At 43.0% G+C, this 21,832-nt stretch overlaps 2 protein-coding genes across 2 annotated transcripts; both read left to right on the forward strand.

The window, feature by feature from the left end:
• Positions 1 to 310: 310 nt before the first annotated feature.
• LOC148902257 (DNA damage-inducible transcript 4-like protein) lies at positions 311 to 2,358 on the forward strand. The gene is made up of 3 exons (XM_088990634.1): positions 311 to 401; positions 501 to 614; positions 1,154 to 2,358. The coding sequence occupies exons 2-3, from the start codon at positions 524 to 526 to the stop codon at positions 1,642 to 1,644; spliced, it is 582 nt and encodes a 193-aa protein (XP_088846760.1). The 5' UTR covers positions 311 to 401; positions 501 to 523; the 3' UTR covers positions 1,645 to 2,358.
• A 629-nt stretch (positions 2,359 to 2,987) lies between these two features.
• On the forward strand, positions 2,988 to 21,807 carry spag17 (sperm associated antigen 17). The gene is made up of 48 exons (XM_088991265.1): positions 2,988 to 3,173; positions 3,831 to 3,971; positions 4,059 to 4,118; positions 4,195 to 4,323; positions 4,404 to 4,539; positions 5,626 to 5,805; positions 6,435 to 6,619; positions 6,682 to 6,834; positions 7,452 to 7,506; positions 7,592 to 7,710; positions 7,813 to 8,010; positions 8,094 to 8,198; positions 9,264 to 9,414; positions 9,823 to 10,026; positions 10,100 to 10,137; positions 10,240 to 10,353; positions 10,412 to 10,566; positions 10,635 to 10,747; positions 10,841 to 10,899; positions 10,988 to 11,230; positions 11,310 to 11,424; positions 13,031 to 13,126; positions 13,194 to 13,301; positions 13,394 to 13,509; positions 14,546 to 14,642; positions 14,745 to 14,878; positions 15,744 to 15,831; positions 15,930 to 16,087; positions 16,168 to 16,452; positions 17,232 to 17,387; positions 17,550 to 17,665; positions 17,748 to 17,878; positions 17,946 to 18,079; positions 18,172 to 18,345; positions 18,757 to 18,864; positions 19,041 to 19,092; positions 19,163 to 19,253; positions 19,351 to 19,401; positions 19,559 to 19,658; positions 19,766 to 19,883; positions 19,988 to 20,039; positions 20,111 to 20,166; positions 20,235 to 20,374; positions 20,484 to 20,662; positions 20,723 to 20,783; positions 20,847 to 20,994; positions 21,509 to 21,673; positions 21,779 to 21,807. The coding sequence occupies exons 1-48, from the start codon at positions 3,063 to 3,065 to the stop codon at positions 21,805 to 21,807; spliced, it is 5,907 nt and encodes a 1,968-aa protein (XP_088847391.1). The 5' UTR covers positions 2,988 to 3,062.
• The last annotated feature ends 25 nt before the right edge of the window (positions 21,808 to 21,832 follow it).

Raw genomic sequence — 21,832 nt, forward strand, 5'->3', positions numbered from 1 at the left:
TTATTTTGTCTTTCTACCGTGTAATATGGGTGGACAGCAGCCAAAGTATTCTTTGCGGGTGTTGCGCAAATAAAATTGTCCACGTAGAGTGGTCGTTCGTTTATTTTATTATTTACTTTATACTGTCGTGTCGAGCAGCCAAAGTGTTCGACACGGGTATCAGCCAATGAGTTCACTCCGAGCTTGATTGTACCGCCAATGAGAAACGTCGCGGTACTTGATTGGTCAAGATTCTGGGTCAGCTAAACCCCGGAAAGTTATAAATAAATGGCGGCAGCCGGAGCAGTGATTTGTACGGTATGAGTTGTCAATTTGGTCGAACTTCCTGTATTTATTTGTGTCTATCGCTTAATTTATGTAGAGAAAATTCTACGAGTTTTTATTTGCAGGCGAAGTCTAAGGTGAGTTTTTGACTTGATTGTGGTTGTCAATTAAGGGAATTTGTTATTAATCTCCGTTGAGCACCCCCCCCCCCCCGGCCACACGCATACCCCTCACAGAGTGTTGAAGAAACAGTGTCAAAATGGTTGCCACGAGTACATTGAAGCCTAAATCACACGAGTGCACCCTCGACGTGGCTGGGTGGAGAAACGACCAGATTTCCTCCGAAAAGGGTGAGTTATGTTCTCTTATCTTAGACGGCGCGAATTGGTGACGTCATTGTTGTATCTCAAAAATGGTTTTGTAGCTACATTCTCTGGATAGATTAATCTTTTATTATTTATAATTTTATATGTGGTTTTATTGTTCGTATCGTGTGACTGTAAAGTATTCTTCAGTGTTTTGAAATGTGCTTATAAATAAAATATATTATGATGATGTATTTTTCAAATTGAGCCCCTCCCTTAGCGTTGTTATTTTAGCATTACTTTATTTATTATTGTACAGGTATATGAAATATGGTGAAGTTCAAACACAAATTTAAAAAGCTTGCGTCTGAAACAAAATAGGCACCTGCAATGTTGTTGGAGATGTTGACTCAATATTTTGGGGTTTGATGTCATACTCGTGCACTATCAAAATTTTCCAGTTTTGGGTTAGTGTAATTGTCTGAACGAGTTGAGCACAGTTTTGTCGTACTGTTTATTCCTCAACATGCATCATGAGACATTTCCCGCACCCATGGATAAAGTTATTTCTGCTGACTCTCTAGAATCAGATTTTTGGGAGCCCTGGTGGGGCGAGACCCAGAAAAATTCGGAAGCCACCAAGGATCGGAGTTGTCTCCGGCTGGCCAAAATCTTAGAGAGCTGCTTATCGCGAGCCAAAAGGTCCACCCTCCATTGCTCTACTTTGCTGGTCCCAGAGCAGCTTACGCGGCGGATCGCAGGGCAAATGCTGCGGCTGGCGTCCTGCGAGCCGTGCGGTCTGCGCGGTTGCGTCCTGGACGTCCTCCTGGAAATGGACAAAGGCTGCAAGCGACTGGACCGCTTGGCTTATGACGCCGGCGTGGTGCCCACCTTTGAGTTGACTCTTGTGTTCAAGCAGGACGCCGCCGTCTGGCCGAGCTTGCGCGACTTGCTTTTCATGGGCACCTGCTTCGCACCGTCCTATCAACGTGCATTGAAACTGAGTCGAGGCTTCAGACTTGTTAAGAAAAAACTTTACTCCTCTTCTGGTGGTACAGTGATCGAGGAGTGTTAAACTACACGTGCTCTTTACTTCAGTTGTAAAATGTACACTGCTTACACTGCATATAAAAGTGTGCAATCCACTGTTTAAATGTCAGTGTTTTATGATATAGAAATGTTAGACCATGATAAATAATTTCAAGCAGTCTCCATGTGAATTCTGACATGTCTAGGGCAATTGAGAAAAAAATGGAGATGATGTAAATAACCTGATGTTCATTGTGCTTAATTCTGATTACACCCCTCTTCGTAAGAGGGTGTGCGCACTTATGCAATTACTGTTTTCCTCCAATTGACTTTCATGGGCCTTACGTCACATGAAGGGTGGAAAAAGTGATATACTGTACTGGTCTCATCTTTTTTTCATATCAACAAACTCGAGCTTGAACAGGGGAGTGTCGACTTTCTATATGGCTTGTTATTGGCTTATGTTGATTCTATTTGCTCACGTTGCTGTCCACAGTTGTCCTATTTTCATCACATTTTTCTTAAACTCCTCCCCAGCAATATCGTCCTTAGGCCTTTTTAAAAGATGAATTTGGCTTTTCGGTTTGATGACTGCTTGGCAACAGTCAATATGAATTTGAATAGACTTTTGTGACTTTATTGTTGTTTATTTTATTCTATTTTTTCACAGCCACATCAATGTTTAATCACACTTTTAAATCAGTGTTGGCATTTGATTGAAATCTTTTTGCCATCCCGTAGACTATAAAACATTTCAACCTCGTTCACACCATTTTGTTCTTTGTACACCAACACAAAATGGACAATATAACATCCCAGCTGCAATAAATGGGCTCGTGTGATTATGTTTAACAGGAAGTTCTTACAGAAAGCTTGATGTGAGCATTATGAGGGAAGGGAAAAAGACTGCTTATGAGTAGGGTGAAATGGCAAAGTAGCATGAACATGAGATATGTCGCTGGGTCGTTGTGCTGGTGCAGGGTTGACTTTGTCACACCGTCTCGTTTCTTGCGCCCTTGTTTACTTTGATGATTCTCGTCCCCCTCCCAGTATCCCTCCTGTGACTGTCAAGTGTCCTTAAGAATTTTGAAAGGTGCTTATAACTGAAATGTGTTATTATTAATATTAGACTTATTATTATAACCTATTTATTTTTAAAACGCTTTAAATTTGGTTGTTGTCCAAAACACTGAGATAACCTTTTTCTATCACCGATTTTATACTGACACCTAGAGGATACCGCAAGTAGTTTAGCCAGCACAATCCAAAAAGTCTCGTTTTAGCTGCCTCTTTTTATGCTATTACTTTGAAAGGTACCAGAAGCTCTTCGTGTGTTTCCTTTAATAACTTCCTATGTAGTTGTCATGGGCAACGCGGACGCCAGGAGACACCACACGGTCGAGTGAGAGAATTTTGACGTTATTTTGGGTCAAAATTCAATTCCTTACAATTGTCTGAAGCGAAATGCCTCCCAAGGGTGCAAAAAAAGGCGCGGCAGCAAAGAAGACTGCCGCTGCGCAGGGTCCGGAAGTCCAGACTTGGGAGAGTGGTCTCGCCAATTCACAGTTTGACGAGGTAGGGATGATAGCGTCCAGTGTTAAATAATGTGTGGAGAATGTGGTAATTTTTTTACATTCGGGTGCACATTAATCACAGCTGTTGAAACATAGTTTAGATTTTTTTCTTCCTGAAAGAGTCAAAGTTGGTAACTGTCATATTTGTCAACAATGTTTGCGCACGTTTCTACAAGTTGGGGTTCAACAAAATGGCCGACCCATCTGAGCGGTACAATTTATTCTACTTAGATTTCTAGTGAAGAAATTTCTTCCAGAATGAATTAATTTCGTCAGTACCCTCCGAATTATATTATGACAAACAGCAAGAGTTAAAAAAAAGCCCAAAAGTGTTTTTACAAAGAAAAAAATGAGACGATGGTTTATTCATCCTTGAGGCATGTTTAAAATGAACGTAAACCTATTATTTTAAGGCTCAAAACGTTACTCTTCATAGAAGTGTCATTAAAATGTAATATATTCAAGCATAAATGATTGACAATCATAAAGGTTTTAGTGCATGTCGCCCCCTGCCCGAGCAACGTCACCCTGTGCGAGATAGATAGGTAGATAGGTAGATTGGTCGATAGATAGATAGATAGATAATAAAAACATTTTTTTTTTCGTGATGTTTCTGAAACCATAATATGCTAATATTTCCTTTACCCCATCATCGCAGGACAACTGGCAAGCGTGCGTGTGTGTCCTGGTTGGTGGAGGTCCGGACGATGAGGAACTGATCCGGATGGTAGCTCAGGCTGTGGAGCAACCGCAGCGCAAGCTTTTCAGCTCGCTCACTTTGGCAGACACCGAGGCAAAGGTAGCTAAAATCGAACATATTTGCTCATACGCTCTTCATATTCTATGCGGAAATATATAGGAAATTTGTCTGAATGTGTTTGAGCAGATTCGAGAATATGGGAATCCCAAAGCAAAAAAACGTGAAGGTTTTCCTCAGTACTATGAGGTTTGTGATCAAGAAACATAAAGTCGTGTGGCGTCCTCAACGGCCACCTCTCTCAAAATATTTACTGCTCACGCAGGTGACGCAGCCCGCCAGGGAGCTGCTTGAGGCACACGAGCAGATCCCTGCTGAGCTCATGGCGCAAATAGTCAAGTTTATGCTGCTGCAGGTGAAGGAGAATGACCAGCGGAGGCGAAAAGCAGAGCAAGTGAGAAACCTCGACGACATTTACTCTTTAGTTTGATGTTTCTTTTGACTGCATAGTAAGTTTTTTTCCTTCTATATAAGGTTAAAGCTGCTGCACCTCCCCCCAAAGAAAAGGCAGGAGGAAAAGGCAAAGACAAGAAGGCAAAGGATGAGCCACCTCGTAAAGCCAAAACAAAACTTAAACGCAGGGATGAAGTCGAGCCACCCAAGTACATAAGTAAACATTATTTATTATTGCTACGGTGATTATTATTGTTTACTTTGAGACCTCGCTATCGGCTAGGAATAAAATGCTTTGTTATTGCCTTTGTTTGTTGATGCCACGAGATTGCCTCAAAAAACTACATTTTTCCAAATGAAACTCTTTGACACATGTTAACATAGTTCCTTGACCGCGAGATCCCAAAAGATGGTGGCAAAGCCCTATTTTTGTCAAACGAAACTCCTCTACTTCCGTCATTGTAGTTCTTTAGCAACAAGACGGCACACAGTAGTGGCGAAGCACTACTTTTGTCGAAACAAAACTCCTCTACTTAGGTCAACATAGTTCCTTGGCACCAAGATGCCACACAGTGGTGGGGAAGCACTACTTTTGTCTAAACGTAACTCCTCTACTTGCGTAATTGTAGTCCGTTGCGGCCCAAGTCTCCAAAAGTTGGAATTAATGTGGTGGTAAAGCCTTACTTTTGTCCAAACTAAACTCCTCTTCTTGTGTCAACGTAGTTCCTTGGCAACAAGATGGCACACGGTGCTGGCCAACCACTACTTTTGTCCAAACGAAACTCCTCTAGTTTCTTGGCACCAAGACGCCACACAGTGGTGGGGGAGCACTCCTTTTTTTCTCAACGAAACTCATCTACTTGCGTAATTGTAGTCCTTTGCGGGTATCTCATGGTGGCAAAGCCCTATTTTTGTCCGAACACGGAACTCCTCTACTTGCGTCAACGTAGTTCCTTGACGACAAGATGCCACACAGTGGTTGCAAAGCACTACTTCTGTCGACCCAAAACTCCTCTACTTGCATAATCGTAGTGCGTTGCGGCCCAAGATGCCACAAGTTGGAATTAATGTCAATTTAGCTCACTACAGTTGCTCGTCACTGAGATGTCTAAAGAAGATGCTAAAGCGCTCATGATGTCTCAGTAAAAATCCTGATGTGAACATAGTTCCTTGGTTGCCAAGATGTTCCAAGGTGGGGGCAGAGCACTATTTTTGTCTTAACAAAACTTTTTCAAACAAAAAGTCCACAAGCATTCATGAAAAGGTATCAAACAATCGAGGTTTTCCCTTTGTTCCACCGCAGACGACGAGCCCGAGGACGGCCCCCAACACTACATCCTGCTGATGGGTTTCCACCAGCCACAGCTGGTGGGGACGCTGGATGGCGCCGGAGTGCACGTCGCTAACGTCATCAGGCTGAGCGCCACGCATCCGCCGTGCGAAGAGGAACACGAGCAGGATGAGGAACCACCCGAGCCCAATGGTGATCTCATAAATAATGTGCCTGTATTTGCCAGTGATGGATAAGAATAAGAATAATACTTTTCATTTATAAGCGCCTGCCCCAAGCCCGGATAAATACAGAGGGTTGTGTCAGGAAGGGCATCCGACGTAAAAGCTTGGCCAAAACAAACATGCGGATCGAACCTCTAAAGATGGAGGACACCGATTTGCTGTCGTGACCCCTTGAAGGGAAAAGCCGAAAGGAAAAGAAGAAGAAGCGCCTTTCAAAACGCTCATGGTCACTTTACAGTCACAGGATCAGTTTGTCTGTGGGTGAGCAGCGACAGCCACTTGCGCCAGCGTTCACTCAACCAGTAATAACTCAAATAGAAAGTTAGCTAGCTAATATATAACTAATAAATAGCTAGCTAGATAGCTAATATATAGCAAATATATAGCCAGCTAGATAGTCAGATAGCTAGCGGCAGCTAGCGGTGAATGCTCACGTAGCGATGAAATCGGTTTAAAAGACCAGTGCCACATCTGCGACATAAACAAATGTTATGTGCAAATTTAATGACAAGAAGAGCAATAATAATAAATGCCTCCAGCTCAAAATACAAATTCCAAGGGGAATGTAACTGAATGCACTTTGCCGTCTTCCGTCAGTGGACGAAATTGCCGCCAAAGAAGCAAAGGATGCGCAGGCCAAGGTACTGGACAACTTCTGGGCAGCTCTGAGGCAAGTTTTAGACAACGCCGGAGCAAACTCCAGACTGCACAACGTGGCCCAACTGGAGTACAACGTCCCTGATTCGTTGATGCCCTTCGACCGGCAGGATCTCGAATCTGTGGTGCGTCACTTACCCATTTCCTGTGTTTGGTTTAGGCACTCATGTTTGGCGTCTGCTCGCAGATGGCGGTGGCCACTCAAATGTTTGACGGCGTGGCCAATCTCATCTATAACTGTTTGGATTGGCGCAGGCAGCATCGGCATTACTTGGACAGCGCCAACTTTATTCGTGTGCCCTCTGTGATCTCGGGGCAGGAAGCTTCGCCACCTGCGGAGGTACACACCTTCAGATATCTGTCGAAAGCTCTTTGATTTTTTTTTGTTATTTTTTTAAAGAAATGAGATACAGTTGTTGTGTTTGTCCCGGCGATACCGCTTGAGTTAACCAATCATCCATTAACTCATTCATTGCCAGACGATGTGCAAAAATGTTTCCACTCCACAGATTATTAAGTTTTAGGACTACATAAACATTCAATTCAGCGTAAGAAACCTGAGACTCTCTTCTTTCGTTAAAAGAAAATACTGAATTCCCAAGTTATGGGTCTGGAGTTATCTGAGCTTGAAAAGGGGGCAGCTGTACAAAATACATTACAATACATACATATTGATTTATATATTGCTTTAACAACAGCTGAAGCTGGAACTAAGCGCTAACATGGACAAAAGGCAAATGCTGCCCCTATGTGGAAGGCAAAAACATTCCCAGGGGTCTGACCTGTTCTTTATCGGCACCCCCCGCAAGAATAACCAAAACCCGAACAAATTTGGGAATGGCAGAGAATGAGTTAAAGGTCTCCAGTTGATCCACGCTGCTCCGATCCGATTGACATTTCCATCGCCTGGCTAGCTCGCCTTCATCCTCAAATTGCTTTTTTTATTATTCCCGCCAGACTGCAGCGAATGTATCCCCACGCTCGAAGAAGTCAGGACGCCCTCCGCCCCCAAGTGAGAGCGTTCGTCTTCTTCATCGTCATTTTTATCCTGGCTTGCACCTGCAGCTGACTTTCTTGCGGTTTTCTTCGTGACGCAGAAAAGCCGCCATCTTCGCTGACCACCGACGTGGACATGAATCACTACAACAGCCTGATGGAGCAGATCCCGGGCGAGGCTTGCTCCGTGCCGCTCATCTTGCATTGCATGCTGGAGCAGGTTTGTGTACGCGCGGACATTTTTACGAATTGCATCGTTCCCGTTGTCCGATTTGGAAGTTGGCCTTTCGGCTTTACGCCAGCATTCCTTCGGTGTGTCCAGGTTGTGTTGTCAAGTGAGCAGCCCCCACCACCGCCGCAAACGCCAGATGACTCTGACCCTGAGACTATTCCTGGTCTGGATCATCACGTGGTGGGCCAAATGTTGCAAAACATCTTGCCTCAGGTAGAACCGGGAGAGGAGCTGAGAGACTTGCTGCACAGTTTGTTGACCACTGTCCAGAAGTATGAGGACAAGGAGGTACATGAACGGGGATTGCATACTCGAAATACAAAGACGCAAAATATTTCTTTTTCATCCTGTCATTTGGCGTTCTGTCTTAGATGCTTAGGAAGCAGTTTCAAGTTGATGAATCACCCGGATCGTCCGAGCAGCCTGTCATCATCAGACACCATGATGAAAGGGCACTGCGCTTAATTGGCATCAATGTAAGTCACATTTGCATACTTTTTGAAAAACATATTTGCCTTTATTTGTCGTTTTATTTTTAGTAATAACCAGAACCATATCACACTGCTCGAGGACAGTGTTGTCTTCATACTTGGAAATGAGAGCACTGATTTGAGAAGGCGAAGGAGAGTGGTAGAACAGTCAGTCTACGTGTGCTGTTGTGTGTCGTACAAGTAGGGTTGTTATTGAAGTTATCATATTCGCTGTATGGAAATATCAGAAAGTGAGTTTCACTAATTATTGACTCATTCGCTGCCATTCCCGAATTTATTTGGGAATTGAAAAGTGTGACATGAAGCGCCATTCCCGAATTAGTTCGGGTTTTGTTTTTTCTTGCGGGGGTGCTGATAAAGAACAGGTCAGGCCTCTGGCAATGTTTTTCACTTCTACCAAGGGGCAGTATTTTTTTGTCCATGTTTGCGCTTTGTTACAGTTCCTACTGTTGTTAAAGCACTATATAAATCAATATGTATGTATTGTATTGTATTTTGTACAGGCGCCCACATTTCAAGCTCAGATAACTCCAGACCTATATAATTTATGAATTAACTCTTTTTTTTGATGAAAGAAGAGAGTCTAAGGTTTCTTAGGTTATATCGAATGTTTATGTAGTCCTAAAACTCGATATTCAGTGGGTCTTGCAATTTGAATGAAAATGACAAAAAACCTGGCACTGGAGTGGACTCCTTTTTGCACATCGTCTTACAGTGAATGAGTTAATAAAGTGCTAGCTTGGTTCACCATCGGGAATTTGTGCTTGCCTCTAAATTCGGCTAAAACATATTAATTAACCTCAAATATATTTCTGATATTGTTGTTGAATAACGTAACTATTGAAGAGAGTTGTTTATTTACGTGACTTCTTTATGTGCGTATATTGCAGATGTAAGGCGTTGCTGCTTTCTGATTATTTCTGTTATATGCTTTGCCGTCATCTTGTGGAATCTTTACGTAACTGCAACCTTTATTTCATGTTTGCAAACTCCACCCACAGAGCTTGATTCCTATGTAAATACAATTTACATTAGCTGTAATCTTGATAGGGGACTCAAGGTTTGGATCCAGCCCATGAGGAGGAGTACATGATGAAGCTATCCCCAGCGTGGAGGCTCATTAACAATGGAGCTCAGCGACGCTCCAGCAGCTCCTGCTGGAGGGCCATCAAACAACAGCTCCAACGACAATGCGTCAATGGTCTGATCTAGAAAAAAATATATCCATATGATTTTTATTGTTTTGTATGTATTTATTTATTTAGCTATTTATTTATCCGTTTATTTGTGTATTTATTTATCTGTTTATTTGTGTATTTGTGTTATTCATCTATTTATCTCTATTTATTAATTTGTTTGTTTATTCATGTTATCTATTTATTTATTTTACTTATCTATATATATTTTTTTATTTGTCAGTTTATTTATCCGTTTATTTATGTATTTATATATGTTCTTCATCTATTTATCTCTGTATTTATTTCTTCATTTGTTTGTTCATTTGCGTTATTTATTTATGTATTTAATTATTTAATTATTTATTCACCTAGCTTTTTATTTAGTTATTTATTCATCTATTTTTTGTTTATTTGTTTGTTGTAATCTGCAGACGAGGTGTCATGGCCCCAGGTGGAGCGCTTCCTTCACCAGAGCGTGTTTGAGAGCATGCTATTGACTGGATTGGATGAGGACGGCGTTCTGGGAAATGACTTCAGACCTTTGGGAATGGTGCACCATCCCAAAAAACACCCCGTCAACCCCTGGGACAACCCGTTGTCCTTCGCGAAGCAGAAGCTTCGCAACCAACGCAAATGTGCGTTGGTGCTTTACTCAGTCAAAAAATAAAAAAGTCTTCATTTTGTCATATTTCCTTGTCTTTGCTTTAGGTTCAATGTTTGTTGAAGACGACTCTGATTCTACAGAGGTGTTTGTATTTTTTTGTTAACCACGAAGCCAAATTATTCCTTCTCTTTTGAAATTGTTGTCCATGTGTCACTTAAGATATTTTTTTTCGTCGTCCTACCAGATCAACGAGCCCCTTGTTGCCCAGCTGGACCTGTCTGACATTCAGAGTTGCCGATTAAGGTCCTTGAAGGACTGGCACTATGTTGAACACCACGAAGCGGCCATCTTTCCTCAGGTGAGATCATGAATCTTGCGCCTTGTCTGGTTCATGCGATCGTTTGTCTCTACCGCAGGTCATCCAGTTGGCTGCCCAGCAGTATCGTTGTCTGGACACATTCCCAGGAAGTCATAATAATATTTTGTACGTTTTCTGCCACAATCCCATGAGTCCCGATCGCTTGTGCAAGGAGTATTGGGACGTAGCCATTCACACGGATGTCAAGTTCAGGTACGAGTGTAATTTGCTGGATTTGCTCGCAACCTGATAAATATGTGATTTTTAATTTTTAAAATAAGGACATACTTGGAGCATGTAGCAGACACCATCAAAGACTGGATTGAGAAAGAGGAGCTGAAAAAGCCAGTGGTGGAAACCAACAACCAAATAAGTCCTGTGCAAGTTTCAGAAAGTACAGCTGAGCTTCACACGTGGCTACTGTGTTATTTATAAAGGAGTAAAATGATATTTCTGTTCTTCTTGGACTTGAAAAAAAACACGACAGATTGGACTGAGGAAGAGGAGGTGTCACAAGTGGCTTTCATCACCAAAACTTCACTCAAAGTTTGTAGCAACTCATACCAAAAAAAAACCCTCAAGAGCGCGCACGTGAATTATAATTATTATATGGAGTTGTCGTTCTGCTGGACAGGCTTTCAAGCTGGAGGAGGAAAGGCTGAAGGAAGAGGAATCCAAAAAAGGTAAAAAGCCGGCCAAGGCGGCGGGGGGCAAAAACCAAAAGTCGAAGCAGGAGGTGAAGTCCTCCGATCCCAAGAAGAGCGAGAAATCCGGCAACACGGGCAAGAGCAAAGGGACCACCACCACCACGTCCACGGTCCCCGCTGACGACCCGTCGCTTTCCAGTAAAACTGACGACAAAGAGGAGGCCTCCACTGTAGGATCAACAGGACAAATGTCAAATACACGCCGAACAATATGTTTGGGCTGTTCAACTTTTGACATCGCGCTTTTAGGGCTTCACCGGCTTCCACATGGATGGAATGTTGATCCATCTGTCGGGGTGTCTCCAGTACCTCTTCCCTTCAGGTGGGGGGGACGTTACTGTGGAGACCATCAGCTACGTTGAAGGTAAAGTCAATTGTGCATTTAATCGCTCTTTTTTATTTATTTATTTATTTATTTATTTATTTATTTATTTATTTATGGTGCACCCAACAGCCTTCATTTTCTTGAAAAGGCGGTCCTGCGCCATATATGCCGGTGTGCCTAATAATAATAATAATAATAATAATGATAATAATGATAATAATACATTTAATTTCTAAGCGCCTTCCAAAACTCTCAAGGACACTTTACAGTCACTGGATTTTTTTGTGCGGGTGAGCATCGGCAGCCATTTGCGCTAGCGTTCACTCTACCCGGAAGTAACACAGCAGCAAAGTTATGAAATGAAGAGGAAAGGAAAGAAAGAGGTAGAAAAACCTAATACCAACCTCCCATTCCAGCAGCTGCTGGAAAGGCAGCCACTCTCACGGCACAATCTTGAAGTAAAAACAAAAACAAATAATATGACAACACAAAGACACAGAGAGTCATTATTTCTTCAGCACTTTCTGTACCCTCTTTATTACATGTAAATTAATGTGGGGCCACAACGGATCTTGCAACTCCTGTCAGTTGGGATATATAAAACATAGTAACCCCAACATCTACTGTATTGCTAATTTGGTGTGCCTAATATTTGGACAACTTTTGGATATTTCTATATTATATTTGGAAAACCTTTTTCATTCATTGGAGGCACGCCTTATACTCCATTGCAATTTATACACCGGAAAATACAGTTTTTTTTAATTTATTTTTTGTGTGTTAATTTATTTGTTTAGTTCGTTTTTTATTCTGTTATTTGTGTGTTTGTTTATTTGTGTTTATTTATTTGGTTATGTATCAATGTATTTGTTATCTATTTGTCTCGTATTTATTTTTTATTTGTGTATGTTTATTTGCGTGGCTATTTTCTTGTGTATGTATTAATTTGAGTATTTATTTATTCAGTAATGTGTGTTTTATTTATTTGTAGTTATTTATTTATTTATTTGGTCATGTATCAATTTATGTATTATGTATTTATTTCTTTATTTGTCTAATTTTTATTTGTTGTGGCTATTTGCCTATGTATGTATTCATTTGTTTATTCAGTTATTTGTGTTTATTTTTAATTTATTTATATTTGTTTATTCATTTAATTATATGTTTGGTTATTGATGTAAGTGTTTATTTGTTCATTTATTTATGCGTGTGTTTATTTATTCTGTTATTTATTAGTTTATTTATGTACTCATTAACATATTTATGTGTATTTATTTATTCATGTATTTATCTTCTTGCAAACACTTATTAGCATCAATGTTGTGACGCTCTATCCCTTCAAGTAAGGGATCAAACTCAAAATGGTTCAGAAACAGGCCAACAGCACTCACTCATATTGTCTTTCTTAGCCATGTTCTGCCACCAGTATTAGTGCCGTACTGAGGAGAACGGAGAGGAGTTGATTAGTGTGTGTAAAAAGGCAAGGAGTGCCGAAAACATCAGTGGGATTGGGTTAAGACGATAGCCCGTCTGTCCGTCTTATACTGCCCGCAGGTGGCCAAGGCAGGCATGGCATTTCTTTGATGTCTCTCAAGGCTTCACTGTACTATACAATATACAATATAACACATGTCACCCACCGTAGGTTCCAAAATACTGAAAGTGGCCGTGAAGAAAGACGGCCACCACTTCTACACGCACGTCAGCGAAGTTGTCCACGCGGCGAAAAACGACGTGAAAGGTAAAGAGTCGCAGGAGCTTTGCGGATTTGTGTTCCCTGTGTCCTACTGACGAGTCGACTGCAAAAGAGCCTCCTGTCAAGACGAGCGTAGAGACCAGGCGGGGCTTCTCGGCCTTGCTGGATAACGGCGTCCGGCTGTCTTACAGCTTTGAAAATCCACCAGAGAAAAGTCAAGGTGCTGAAAATGCTTAATTGTTGTTTGTTTGTTTATAGTGTAAAAGGTGACTGTTGTTGTGTGTGACCGTCAAATATGTCTGGCATTCTCAGAGGCAGCCCCACAAGAGAGTCTCAAGGAAACGGAGAAAGAGCAAGAAGAGGCGACTGTAGCCGAGCCGACCGACGTCCCAAACGACAACAGCAGCCCTGGAGAGGTGGAGGGACAGGTGTGTGTGTGAGGGTGGGGGGTGGAGAGAGAGAGAGAGAGAGAGAGAGAGAGAGAGAGAGAGAGAGAGAGAGAGAGAGAGAGAGAGAGAGAGAGAGAGAGAGAGAGAGAGAGAGAGAGAGAGAGAGAGAGAGAGAGAGAGAGAGAGAGAAAATGAGACAGCGACAGAGAGCAAGACAGAAAGCGAGTCAGAGACAGAAAGCAATTTAGAGACGGAGAGACAGACAGAGAGAACGACAGACAGTGTGAGACAGCGACAGAGAGAGTGCAAGACAGCGCAGAGAGAGACAGAGACATAGAGCGAGCGAGACAGCGACAGAGCAAGACAGAGAGAGAGTCAGACAGAAAGCAATTTAGAAACGGAGAGACAGACAGAGACAGACGACAGAGAGAGAGTGTGAGACAGCGACAGAGAGCAAGACAGAGTGAGGCAGAGAGACAGAGAGTGTGAGACAGCGACAGAGAGCAAGACAGAGCGAGAGAGACAGAGAGTGAGGCAGACAGAGAGAGAGAGAGACAGAAAGAGTGACATAGAGAGACAGCGACAGAGAGATCAAGACGGCGATAGAGCAAGACAGAGACAGACAGAGGGTGAAACAGAGAAACAGAGCGACAGAGAGAGAGAGACAGCGACAGAGACAGAGAGACAGAAAGAGTGACAGAGAGAGACAGCGACAGAGAGATCAAGACGGCAACAGAGCAAGACAGAGTGAGACAGAGGGAAACAGACAGAGGGTGAAACAGAGAGACACAGAGAGCGACAGAGAGAGAGAGAGAGAGAGAGACAGCGACAGAGCGAGACAGAGAGTGAGACAGAGAGAGAGAGAGCAAGAGAGCGACTGAGCAAGATGGAGCGAGACAGAGTGAGAAAGACGGAGTCCAAGACAGAGATAGAGAGTGGACAGAGAAACAGAGAGATTCATGTGTTAGTTGTATTAAGTTCATCCTGTCTTCATGATCTGGTCTGTAAGAAAAGAATCTGAGATTCATGTGTTTTCACTTTGAATGTTGTTATTTATTTTGTTTGTTGTGTGTAGCCGTGTGAAATCCAGCCGCCAGAGTGCCCAAGTCCACTCAACAGCCTCAGCTTTTCTCTCCCGAGTGGCCTACTTGTGCAGTTTATGCGTGAAGATGGTTCGTGAACCCACCCCCCACAACCGCACACTTGTTTACCACAGGCAACACAAATATGTGTGTGCGTGTGGGTCTGTGTGTTTGTCTCATATGCGACCTCAGAGGACCTGAGTATGCGGGTGCGACTGACTTTTCACTCTGGGGGCTGCCAGGCTCCTTGTCTGGCCAAAGAGGCATCCCGCATCATAACCAGTCAGGGAACAGTCATCCGGAACATGAAGGACTCCTCCAGCGAGGTGAACATGGCGGGACACATGCACTTCTTTGTTGTCAATGCACCTTTTCTTTGTTGTTGTTTTGGTTTTGTGTATATGTGTCTGTTGCAAGCACAGTTTCAAGACTTTTTTTATGCTAATTTAATTTTTGGGGAACTTTTAGTTTTTAAATGCAGTTTATTTTTTAATGCTTTGGTTTAGTTTTGTTGGGATTAGTTTTTCGATGACTTTTATACAGGGTGACCCAAACAGATGCGTACCCATGAAAATGTCAATTGTGGCTTTGATTAAAAAGCTATTTATTTAAAATTACAACCACACATTATTCCGTTGATGGAAGACCATTCACCAGAGTTTTAACTATTTCTCTCTTTCGGGAGAAAACATTGCTGCAGTGAGCGACTCAATTGGATGCATCTTTTTGGGTCATCCTCTCGAAAGAGGAGTGTGTAAACGTGATTGACAACTTTGTCAGACTACAGGTTTGCTTGCAACGAAATGGGGGACATTTGGAACACATCTTGTGAAAGCCATAAATTTACTAAAATTGACAGAAATAGCTGAAACTCTTCCATAAACTGAATAATGTGTGAAATAAATAGCTTTTTAATCAAAGCCACAATTGACATTTTCATGGGCACGCATCTTTTTAGGTCACACTGTCGGTTTGGCATAGTATTTGTTACTTGCAAGATTATGGGGGGTCACTCAATATTGTGTCGTTAACATGTTTGTCCTTTCTTCAATATACACATACATCAATGTTAAAATAAATACTTTTTTTCATAAAAGTTCATTCACCTATTTATTTGTTTGTTTGTTTGTTTTCAATGTTAGTTTCCCCTATTTTGCTCGTTTTGGTTCACTACCATAACTTTTGTTGCAGGTACTCTTTGCAGATGGCACGGTCAGTTCCAGCTTGGATTCTGGTCCAGTGTGGGTAGAAGAAATAGAAGAGGAAGAGACTCCAGATGGCAAGGGGCGCACTCTGAACATACACACGCACGCACGCACGCACACACACTCACACACACGATAGATATATTAATTTCAATTGTGCACATGCTTGTAGAGCAAAATCCCGAGAACCAAGTGACTTCTCCCCCTGGGGGTTTTTGGGCAACGACAACGCCCTGCGGTACTCGTGTCTGCACCGTCGGCAGCACACACGAACAGATTCCCGCTTGCGCTCTTCTAACCTACAACGCGTCCGACCCAGTCACCCACGAGGTGAGTACGCAACTGCTGCTGCCGCCCCACCGACGTCCGCGTTTGCTCGACCACTTTATTTTTCACAACGTGGCTTCCAGACAATGCTGAGCCGGGAAGATCTGGTGGTGATGGTGCAGAGGCCGGATGGTTCCGTGAGCGTTGATCACGCGGACGGAACCAGAATCACTACGTTCTACCAAGAAAGGCCCCCGAGCACGGCCGAGGAAGCGTGTACCCCTTGTTCAGAGGAGGACAAAGAGAAGGTGGTGGTGGTGGAGAACGAGGCCTACGTCACTGTGTTGATGTATCCCGAACGACACGTGGTGGAAATCTGGTTGGCTGACGGGACCGTTATCTCCGGGAATAATCTTGGAGACTATCAGGTGGTGTCTCTGTATCATTCTGTAATTCATTATTATTTTTTGGCTTGTTTTATTTATATATTTATGTAGTTATTTATTTATTTTGATGGATACATAAAATCTCATTAGAAAAAAAAAACATTTTTTCTAATGTCAGTTAGGAAACAAACAAAATGGTGTTGGTTTATTTATTTATTTTGATGGATACGTAGATTCCCTTTAAAATTTTATTTCTTTATATATTAATTTTGTTATTTAGTTACTTGGTTATTTATTAATTTGTTTATTCATTAATTTTTATTTATCTCTTTCGTTATGTATTTATTTATTTGGTTATTTTGTTAGTTGCTTATGCATTTATCTATTTTTTTCATTTATTTTTATTTTATTTATCTATCACTTTCATTTATTTATTTAAGGTATTTATTTGGTTAGTTGCTTTTTTTGTATTTGTTTATTTGCTGATTCAGTTTTTTTAAATATATTTCTCTTTCTTTCATTATCTATGCATTTCTTTATTTCCTTATTTATGTATTTATTTAGTTAGTTATTTGCTTATTTATTTATCTATTTAATTTCATTTATCTATGCATTTCCTTCTTCATTTATTTATTCAGGTTATTTACTTATTTGGTTACTTAGTAGCTTTTTATTTATCTATTTATTTATTTGGTCATTCATTTATATTCATATATCTATTCCTTTCTTTTGTTATCGATGTATTTCTTTTTTTCCTTATTTATGTATCTACATCTTTATCTTTAGTTAGTTCTTCGCTCGTTTGTTTGTTTGTGTCAAAGGTGCTCCCATCCAATCTTGGACTCCTGCTCATCCAAAGTGACGGCAAGTGTGTCTACTCCAGCAGATCCCCATGGGGTGGCCTCCCCTCTTACGTCATGAGTCACACCGACATATTGGTGTGTGACATAAAGGACCTGGGGGGAAACTACTTTCAGGTGAGTTTGTATTTCAAAGTTTGAAGGTACCAGCCATTTCGCCATTAAGGGCATCAATGGTGAAATGGTTGTTTGTGTGGAGCCTATCCCAGCTGTCTTCCAGCAGTAGTTAGGGGACACCTTGAACTGTCTACCTGCCTGTCTGGTTGCCGATTTCTTCAGGTTTTTGAGGACGGCCATGTGACCGCACACTCTGGCCCACTTCCAAACCCAATGCAAGAGGAAGAGGAAATTGCGGACAGAAGGACAACAGTGATGCCCATCGACCATTATCCTAGGTGGCACATGCGCACACACACGCACGCATGCACTGCGTCAGTGTAACAAATTTCACTGCTGCTTGCTCGTCTTTGACCGTAGACTATTCCTGGTGCACGAGGATGGTTCCGGATCCGAGTTCCTGAGTCGCCAAGCCGTGGCAGAGCTTCTGCAAGAGGCTCACCTGGACCCCACTGTGGCTCTGGTGAAGGACCCGCTACCCGACACACAAGGTGAGCGGATGTTCGTCCGATGCCGTGGCGGCTGACATTGCTACCAAGCGTGCCGGGTCTCCTCCAGGTGAATTTGGGGTCACCGTCATGAAGCCCAGCATGGAAAGCGTGCGATCCAAGTGGGTGCACGTGAAGGTGGACCGTAATGAAATACCTCAGATCTTCCAGAACCGCAGCGGACCCAGCTCCCCCAGTTTACAGGTCCCGTCCGATGATATCTCTGCTTATGAGTGTCCCAGCTTCGTTGTCGACTCGCTACTCGACCAAACGCAACGCTTCACTCTCCATCACAGAAGTTTCATATCCCTTTGTTTGGGACCACCACGGAACACGTGCCCACTCCGAAAAAGCACAGCGTTGACACCATTGCTGTCGTCAACTGCCCCAAAGTCCTGGAAATAAGGGAGCTCCACCAGCACAGGGAATTAAGCCGAAAGCTCAGAAACATGGTTGACATGCGACTGAAGGTCAGTACTGACAACACGTGATTTTTTTAGCCCACAGGTGTCAAAGTCATGACCCGGCAGCCAAATCTGGTCCATCACATCATTTTACTCGGCCCGCGAAAGCAAATCAGACTTTGTGGAAATTCCATGATGCCTGCTAAAGTCCAAACCAAAATTTCAAATTGGCGTATATAAACCACAATACCAGTCATTTTTCTTAACTTCAGATATGAAAACTAGTTATTCATTAGTTTGTTGTGCGGTCTATGTAATATGTGGAGGGGATGATACATTCAAATGGTTTTCCCCAAATTCATAATGACCAGCGAGTGGTAACTGTAACTACAATGTGTCCCACGGCAAAAAATGACTTTGAAACCCCCGGTTTAGCCGATATGAAAACAAATGAGTTGTAAAACTTCCCCTTTGTAGGACTATATTGAAAGTTTGATGGCGAAAGCACAGCGGTCGGCTGACGTGATGCTCAAGGAGCCTCGGACGGAAATGGAGCGAGCCCACGCTGGGATTTTGCTAAGTCAGGTGCAACTAGCTTGATGCTAACTTATTATCTGAAACATGATAGACGGGCTAACAAACTAGCATAGATCTTAATATAGCTGCTACTTATGCATATTAGCATATTTGACAATAAAGCTGACTTTGACTTTGACTTTACTTGTGACAAAGTGTGGTAGTAAGTCTTGGTTTCTTTTCAGTCGATTCCAGAGGACAACGAAGAAGTCCCCAGCGATACAAAAAGGACCCCGGGTAAAATAAGTCCTGAATGTCGCCTGAATCAAACGTGACTTTGTCTCATTGACCACGTGTCTGTCCACAGGGGACATCGGCAATCTGTACAGCCAAACCTTGCAAACTCCGGTTGAGATGTCGGACAGTTTAAATGATCCCGCGATGACGGCCCGCACCAGGTGTGTGCCGTTTTTGGTGTTTGAAGTGATGTCTTTGGGATTTTATCCATCAAAAGTTATTTATTATTTATTATTATTATTATTATTATTATTGCAGCTACGCCAATGCTGATGAGTCCAAATGGACCAACACGTTGGAGCAATACAGGTCAGGACTGAGAACGCTGCTCATCTTTTAGCCTCTGGAAGGGGAAAAAATAAAATCTTGGAGTTGTTCCTGGGAGGGGGTATGGGGTGTGTGTGAAGCGGAGGCAAAACAGGCCTCCAATTATATTGACGTTTCTCTGTATGCTTGTGGTCTTCAGACAGGAACTATATGAAGTGAAGGCTTGTATCGAAGCCCTGAGGAAGAAGATTGTTGTGCCCTACTTTCACCCCGAAAATATCTCATTGCACCAGGAAAGTGTTAAACTCGACTCACTTGTCGTCATGGCTGTTCGCCGACAATCAAAGCAAACAATTGACTGACACAGGCTACATCAGTGTTTACTTGCACTTTGATTGTTTTCCAGAATCATCATCTGCGCACAAGTCCAGAAATGAGGAGGCCGATCTTGAGCGAGCCAACCTTGAGCGAATCGGACGATACAGAAGAAGCCTTCCAGAGGGATGTCCCACAAGAAAAGTATCGTGAGTATGCGAGATAATGGGAGATAACCGGGAGATTCTTGAAATCATTCTTCTGGATGCAATTTGCCCCCCACAAAAACCCACATTTCCGTTTTCCATTATAGATGTCATTCGAGCTCCACGGCCCTCGGACCCGACAGCTTCTCATTCTGCCAGGTTTGACGTTCAGACAGTCGGTGTACCTCGTGAGCAGAAGCTAACGCCACTTATCTTGTGTCCGTGCTCAGTTACGCAGCCGCGAAGAGCAGCAGGATCCTTGGCATCACACCCCCAACGGCACCAGGTACTCGTTCGTGAATTTCAGCTGGAACTCTGATATAGAGATGACTCGAGCGCCTTGCGCATCCACAGCGGCTCTCGGGGGTCGGATGGAGTCCGCCAGGCTTCGGAAATCGGTGCATATGAATGTCATCGGAGAACCCAGGCGGAAGACGGTCAGAGTTCCACCTTCAATCACCAGCTCCAAACCCTTCAGTGTGCCCAATCTTCACGTAAGACAGACGCTGGCCCACACGATCACATTGGATCAGCTGGAACTTGGGAAACCCTAACAGCAGTTACCGTAGCATGGCTAGCCCATTTTTTAAAATCCATCCCCAGTTCCGCTCTGTGGAGGAGCCAGTGCGGCGCAGGTGTCGCACCATTTCATTGGCTGACCCGAATGTTATCACCCGAGGCTTTGAGCTGCGCCCACCCAGGGTTGACTTTGGCTGGCAAAGGGACGGCACCTTCTCACTCGTCACGGTGGTCATGAAGAACGTGGGCGTCGACACCTGCAGGTGAGACGGCGGCAAAATAATCGAAAATGACGCCTTCCAACAAAGTCGCTTATCTTCCAGGTTCCACGTCAAACAACCTCCGATCTCGTCAGGCCTCCGCGTCAAATACCAGCCGGGACCTGTAAGTTGAAAAACTATAACGTGAGCACTTTCCGAAACGCATTCGCTCTGCCCGTCCTTCCAGGTGCCGGCAGGTTTGCAAGTTGAGCTGAACATCGAGCTGTTTGCCATGTGCGAAGCATATGAGGGTTACATGGATCCCGCCAAGTACATCTCCCAGGACATTATTATCCCCACCGAGACCGACATCCTCTATCTGCCTGTCACAGCCAATATCCTTTGAATACTGTTTGTGTGGCCCGTCAACGTCCAAGAATGTACATTGCAAAAGGCGTCATGTTTGAAAAAATTATTACTTTTTCTCTCTTGCCCCCCCCCCCAAAAAAAAAAATAGGTGGATAGATAGAAGGATGGATAGATACTGTAGCAATGGATGGATGGATATATGATAGATACTGTAGCGATGGATGGATGGATAGATGGATACTCTAGCGATGGATAGATACTGTAGCGATGGATGGATGGATAGATGGATACTCTAGCGATGGATAGATACTGTAGCGATGGATTGATGGATATATAGATATAGATATTTAGATAGATACTGTAGATATACAGTGGATAGATACTGTAGAGATAAATTGATGGATAGATGCTGTCGATGTAGATGGATGGATGGATATAGCTACTGTATATATAGATATAGACAGATTCAGCTGTAGTTAAACCACTATCAAATCAATAGTATAGATACACACATACATACATAACCTTAACAAACGTTACCTATCCTTCCAGAGATCTTTTATGACATTTGGATGAGAGATCACCCCAATTCATACAACAGGAGACACTCCGGGGTGCCCAAACAGTTTTGCAGCCTCCCAGCATTCCAGGGGCTCAGACAGAACCCACCTTGCTCTCTGGGGCCTGCGGCTGCAGCAAACATAGGTACTTGTGGGGGAAGTCAACCCCCCCCCCCCCCAAAAAAAAAACAAAACATTTTACACATGGAGTAATTTTTCGATAATTTTTTGTGTGTGTTTTTTTGAACAGGATACCATAAACGCACAGCAAGTCTGTGAAGAATTCATCAGTTCACCAGAGAAG

Source organism: Hippocampus bargibanti, linkage group LG02 (assembly GCF_051943395.1).
Source record: "Hippocampus bargibanti isolate YZ-2025 linkage group LG02, ASM5194339v1, whole genome shotgun sequence".
Taxonomy (NCBI): Eukaryota; Metazoa; Chordata; class Actinopteri; order Syngnathiformes; family Syngnathidae; genus Hippocampus; species Hippocampus bargibanti.

Bases quoted from the DNA above. Each gene is read 5' to 3' on its own strand.
- spag17 (XM_088991265.1), top strand. From the start codon at position 3,063: ATGCCTCCCAAGGGTGCAAAAAAAGGCGCGGCAGCAAAGAAGACTGCC. The intron at 4,540-5,625 runs GTAAACATTATT...GTTCCACCGCAG, and splicing joins CGAGCCACCCAAGTACATAA to ACGACGAGCCCGAGGACGGC. The intron at 14,643-14,744 runs GTTCGTGAACCC...ATGCGACCTCAG, and splicing joins GCAGTTTATGCGTGAAGATG to AGGACCTGAGTATGCGGGTG.
- LOC148902257 (XM_088990634.1), top strand. From the start codon at position 524: ATGGTTGCCACGAGTACATTGAAGCCTAAATCACACGAGTGCACCCTC. The intron at 615-1,153 runs GTGAGTTATGTT...CTGACTCTCTAG, and splicing joins CCAGATTTCCTCCGAAAAGG to AATCAGATTTTTGGGAGCCC.